The 6206-nt window shown below is 33.3% G+C and overlaps 1 protein-coding gene across 1 annotated transcript; it reads right to left on the reverse strand.

Moving 5' to 3' along the window:
- Positions 1 to 1217: 1217 nt before the first annotated feature.
- On the reverse strand, positions 1218 to 6206 carry LOC113868006 (probable sulfate transporter 3.5). Its single transcript, XM_027503555.1, has 12 exons — positions 5792 to 6206; positions 5205 to 5412; positions 4784 to 4955; positions 4141 to 4206; positions 3553 to 3666; positions 3336 to 3452; positions 3139 to 3265; positions 2321 to 2607; positions 2023 to 2213; positions 1855 to 1928; positions 1657 to 1733; positions 1218 to 1537 (listed from the first exon to the last, which is right to left on the reverse strand). Exons 1-12 carry the CDS (start codon positions 6120 to 6122, stop codon positions 1346 to 1348), a joined length of 1956 nt encoding a protein of 651 aa, XP_027359356.1. The 5' UTR covers positions 6123 to 6206; the 3' UTR covers positions 1218 to 1345.

Raw genomic sequence — 6206 nt, forward strand, 5'->3', positions numbered from 1 at the left:
AGATTAGCAGAGCTAAACAGTAAAAAACGTAAAGCCGCTAAGTGAAATTTACTTGATAACTACTTACCACTATTTAATAATAGGATCTCTTATATGAGATTGAAAATGACATTTGATTTTTTAAATTGAAGAAAATAATTTCTTAAATGTTTATTGCTATAAAATTTGAAGATTTCTAGGTAAGAAGCATACAAACAGCCTGCAAAACATATAAGCCATGAAAAATTCAACCACCATAGCATTATGACCATCCAATAAAATGCAAGATTATTGAAAGAAAATCATGCCATTAAAAACTTGGTTTCTGTGATGAAGTAAAAGATCATGCAGACTACTCCATAAGGTTCATCTCTGAAGTTTCACACCAAGCGTTAAAGGGGCACCAAACTAAAATGATTCAGGACATAGTAGCTTCGATTAATCTATCATAAGCTTAAGGATCCAACAATTTTAGCATTTTGGAATATTTCTATTGGGTGGCTGATGGTATTATTTCTTCATAACCTTTCTATATCATTTTATTTTACTACTATCATAACTTGTTTCTTTATTTACCATTTATCTAACTTTTATGCTCAAGTGTTTGTTAATCAGTGTGTTATAAAGTAATTAATTTTGGGCATGGCCCAACAAAGTTTGTACAAGGTCTTTCGTTGAGCCTTTAATGGGGTTGACCAATGGTTCACATCCTTCACGAGCCCAACAGCTTCACTATAATCTCATCAGCGGATCACACTTCACGAAGAAGACAAGAGGACCAGCCTGATTGCTGAAAGAGATTCATGTATTGGGCCTTTACGGCTTGGTGTTTGTGTGTATAGGTTCTTTTGGGCCCCAAATTCTTGACCAAAAAAGGAGATCACTCTTGACGCCAAGGACAGACTTGATCTCTTTGGGCTACAGGTTTGGGCTTTTGAGCTTCGGCTCTTTCAATGCAAGAAATATTCGACCAAAAAACAATAAAGGCACTATCCAATATAGAGAGAATGGCCATCATTTTCATGTACATAAGCACTATCTAATATACATATTTCCATGTTGGAATTCTCACTAACAAGAGCATCTTTTAGAGCTTGTAGACAAGAAAATTGGAGCACATTATGTTTTATTTAGGGTCATTTTATTTTTTATATTGATATCAGTATTTAGTTAATTAAATTAATCTTTGGCTTAATCCAAAAAAAGATGTGAATATATGTTACTGTAATTTTAGAGATAGGGAAAGCTCCCTAGGAACTATTTTCTCAATTCCATAAATAGTTGTATAGTACTATAATACAACATTCATTTGGCCATCCAAAAGCTAATTAACTACCGGTGTACAATCTAGTTTTGTTTGTTGTACTTAGGCATGATCTTGATCATGAACCACTATCTCTTCATGAGTATTATTTGTCTTTGACAAACGAAGTGAATATTGAGATGCCATCACTGCATCATCCAATGTTAAATAGAACGAATCTTTCCCAATTTTGTCAACAAACTTGGATGCTATTAGCTTCTCCATCACCTCCAGTCTTGGGTTTACTATCGCCATCTACACAATATTAAAAAAAAAAATGCATAAATCACTTAAACTTCTTTCACTAATTTGATTCATTTGCATAATCAATTTGGAGGATCAACTCCAACAACTTGAAATCCATGTGGTGGTACCTTAATTCCATTCTTCCCCAATATTTTATTTGTCTCATCCAATCCTTTAATACCAGTTGTGTCAATGGATGTCACTCCTATATAAAATTAAGCATGTAAACTATGAATGAGTATAATAACCACAAACATTTTTTATAAAAACATATTGATTCATGAGAATTATCAAAAGGGTGTATTTTTTATTTTCGCTCTTTTTACCTGACAAATCGAGTATGACATGCTCAACCACATCTCCACTAGAGCTTTCCTCACTCCGAATATACCTCATAATCCTAATGCAAATTTTCAAAAATTTAGAATGTTCAATTGGGATGCATATATCAAGAATTATTAATTTATCAGCTAATAAGTGAATCCAAAACTTACTTTTCTTTGACGTATACAGAATTTGCAAAGTAAACGGGAGAACCAAGTTGTATAACTAGAATTCCTTGTAATGTTGAAGCAGTATATTGCTCAACATCTCTATATAAGCCCATATGATCAGGCAATTTTCCTAGCTTGCATGCCGCAGGTCTAGCCACGTATAACAGTGCTCTAAGCACACTAAGTCCAACCTTGATTGCAAATAGAACAATTAACAAAGTTAGATTTTGTTTAGCTAATTCAATTCTATTAATTTCACAACACTGATATGAGAAATTGGAAAATCTTGGGTACTCACAGAAATCATGAGGCCAATATCCATGCTTATAAAGGCGACTCCAAGGAATGCAGCCATGCAAATAACGAAATCAAACTTGTCAACTTTAAAGAGATGGATAACTTCTTCATAATGAATCAGGCCCAGCATGGCAGATATAATAATAGCTGATAGAGCAACAAGAGGGGTGTAGCCAAATAGTGGTGCCAAAAATTGTAGTGTGAGTGCCATTACGATTGCTTGTATCACGTTTGCCATGGCAGTCTTACACCCTGCATTGTAATTCACTGCAGTCTTGGAAAATGGTCCTACAAAATAAATTTAGGGACCACAAATGTTAACATAAAACACTTAATTTTCCTTAATAATGATGTAAAGTTCAGCAAAATAATTTTTTTGGTATAAAATATGTCAAACATTATTAGAGGAGTGTTAGTAGAATGGTTTTGAATTGCACTCTGCATCTATGATCATAATATCAAAGTTTTTAAGGCCTACATATATGACTAACTATGTTGCAATTACAGTTGTGATGACATAAATCACATCTATCTTTAATTTTTTAACAATATCAAGGTTCTTGAGAGGTTGCCATCACAATTATAAATATTTTAGTTAACAATATGCTTTTTAAATTAATTTTTAACACAGTCTTTATTATTGAGAATCTGGTCTATGATTTTGTTAAAATAATGGACTCGATCCATCTCTCATTTTTTTATGTAACCCCCCAAAAGATTCATTCAATGATAAAACATGTATTAGCTAGAAAGGATATATAGAAATTTTCCTATTATTAATAGCATGGTTGGTTCATACATGTTTGAATAAAAACTTACCACTGGTCAAGTAACATGAAGTAAAAGAACCGCACAAGTTCATAAGGCCAAAAGCTATCATCTCTTTGTTCCCATCATGAGGTGTATTATCAGTAACAGCAAAGCTTCTTCCTATTGCTATTCCTTCCTGGGTACATAAAAAAAATTAATAAATAAATAAAATATTGATTATGATATTAGAGATTTTAGTTGCTTACCGCCAATGACAAGACGCCAGTAATAAGGCCAGCTCGAACCACTGCCGCTAAATATTTACTATTAAAGTTCAAATACTGGATGGACAAGGGATTTAATCCTTTATCGAGATGGCCCACCTATATAAAAATTTTATTCATGAGAACAAAACAATATTGTGGTATATATATACACGTAAGTTACTTAGAAACTGAAAATGACTGATTATATGTAACTCACAATTTGAATTCCATGATGTTGGCCCTTGACAAGGTAGGTGAAAATGCCAGCAACTATTACAGTCGTCATTGGAGCTATAGCTGGTACCCAAAATAGTTTTGGATTCTTATTCCTCTGAGAGATTATACAGAAAAGAGAAACCTAGTTAGAATACTTTTTTCAATACATCTGTTAGAATTCCTTAGATGCGTATGTTGATAACAGTTAACTTTTATTCTCCCAGTAAAATTGATTACATAAATTATACAACACTGTTTAGTTCAGTCAAAAATAATTTTTTCTATTGATACATATATATATTAATATAATTTAAAATACCACTAATATGGGAAAATACGATGTATGGCTTTTATGAAATATTGCTACATTTTCTTTGTCTTTAACGTGACTTTATAAAATTAATATTCGACCGTGCCATAATTTTATTCATAGACTCTGGACTTCAGAATGCTATAGGTCCAACAAGTTCCAGTGGCGCACTAAAAAGCCTTCTCAGCAAGCGACTTTTCAATTTTCTTAACAAAATAAATATATGCAAAAGTGAAAGCTCAAATGAGAATGACTATAACTTCAGAAGAGAGCACTCACCAGGTGCCTAGTAAATTGGAGGAAAGCAATGAAGATCACGCCAAGAACAGTGGTTTCCCACCTTATCTGTTAAATAAATAAAAAGAGGAGCCACGTTATTTACAAAATATATTTATTGAAACAACAATTTTTTTAAAATAAATCATTTCTCACAAATTATGGTAAGGGTACGTATTTGATTAAAGTAATGAAACAAATGAAAAATAACAAAAGAAATTAAAAAGTAGATTGAAAAAATTGGTCAAATTTTTGAGTCAGTATATAAGAGCCATGCATGTTAGTCTATTTTAGATGATGTGTTGTATAGTAGTGTTTCTAGATTTGACTAAATAAGCAAGACAGAAGTTTATTAAGAGGTTTCTAGTATTCTTTCTTTTTAAAGTATTGGTACGCGTTCCTAGTAATTAGTGATTAATAATTTATTACTTTTGAATTTTACTTCAAATACATGTGTAAATGGGTGATTGAGATTGTGAAATTCGGTGTTTTTACATTTTAGAAAAAGGCTAAAATGAAGTTGAGATATCCTTGTCATTTTAGAGGAACTATCCTTATATGTAATAGTTTATTTCATATGCAACCTTTTACTGTTTTGATCAGTCAAGAAAAAAAAAAGGGGCATTATTTTGTTCCATATACTAACCTCATGTCTATTGGCGAGGATGGCCTTCACTACAGCTATCACGTTGGTTTTGGTAGAGAAGTGTTTCATGCCAAAAATGCCCTTTAGTTGTTGGAGGATGAGAATTATTGCTGTCCCTCCCATGAATCCATTGATGGTAGAATGGGAAAAGAAATCCACCAGTATACCCAACCTGCAAGGTGTTTTCTCATTCTCATCACGCCACCACACAAAAGTAGAATGAAAATAATTGAGTTGCATTAGCCAGCTTTTTATACATACACTTTCTTTGTTAATTGTGTTAGTTTTATTTTACTTTCTTGGTGCCAAACACATCCAAACCAACTGAATCACTCATCGATCATCATCATCATCACATGTGCATCAGAGGGTAGTTTAAGGAAAATGACTTGTTAGCTTATCTCACTCTTTTTTTTCTCACCTGAAAACGCCCAGACAAGCCTGGAATATGCCCGTGATAAAGGTGGTTGTGAAAATCAAATGAAGAAACAACGTTGGCTCTTCTTCTGGGTCTGCCACTGTTGCTATAGTTTGACCAATAAGCAATGATGCTGCCGCTATCGTCCCCACTGCCATGTGCCTAGAACTCCCAAAAACAGCATATACTAGAGGTGGGACAAAGCTAGAATCTGATATTACAATTACAACAATGACCCAACGTCAAATCAAAACAAATGTTCTTAATTCTCTATCAGTTTGATCAAAAAGTTAACCTTAAACAAAAAAAGAGGTTCCATATAGATTAATTTGATCCATGAGATTCTAAACATATGAGTATAGATATATATAAATAATGACCAAAATTTATTTAGTGGATTAGCTAGCCATTTTTCTTCTGTTGTAAAATTTACATCAATTAACTCAATCCCTTAACCATATGAGTATACAAATTTAGGAAAAATGAAGAAAATGGTGTAAGGAGAAAGTGTGAAGTTACAAAATTAATGGTGCATTAACTTGTATTAAAATCAATGAATAAAGAAAAAGGTGTAATAATTAAATTCTTACAAAGACCAATGAGGGGAGGAAGGTTGGCGAGTTTAGCATAGCTAATGCCTTGAGGGATGGCAAGGCTAGAGATGGTTAAGCCAGCGATCAAATCAGAGCAAAAGAGGCGCCAAGTGTAATTGGGTAACCACTCAAAGATTGGAACAAAGTATTGCACCCCTTTGATGACCCTTCGCAATGGCTTCTCTTCATTCTTGAACTGCCTAAAGGGATCATCAGGAAAAAACGTTTCCTTCAAACCAGATTTGAATTTTGCACGAAACCCTCTTTGGGTCGTGAAGTTTACCCCATGATAACGATCATCAACCTCAGACTTATCCATGGAACCCATAATAAAAGGGGTATTATGTGCACACACCACACAAAAAAGTAGGAAAAAAAGAAGGGGTAGAGGTGTGTGAGTTAAGGTAGTTTG

Source organism: Abrus precatorius, unplaced genomic scaffold, assembly GCF_003935025.1.
Source record: "Abrus precatorius isolate BTA unplaced genomic scaffold, Abrus_2018 Scaffold5, whole genome shotgun sequence".
Lineage (NCBI taxonomy): Eukaryota > Viridiplantae > Streptophyta > Magnoliopsida > Fabales > Fabaceae > Abrus > Abrus precatorius.

What these genes read in the sequence shown, in the direction of transcription:
- LOC113868006 (XM_027503555.1), bottom strand. Translation starts at nt 6,122, where the DNA reads ATGGGTTCCATGGATAAGTCTGAGGTTGATGATCGTTATCATGGGGTA. An exon ending in TCCTCGCCAATAGACATGAG is followed by an intron (nt 4,207 to 4,783) that starts GTTAGTATATGG and finishes TTTATTTAACAG; the next exon opens with ATAAGGTGGGAAACCACTGT. An exon ending in TTCATGTTACTTGACCAGTG is followed by an intron (nt 2,608 to 3,138) that starts GTAAGTTTTTAT and finishes TTTATTTTGTAG; the next exon opens with GACCATTTTCCAAGACTGCA.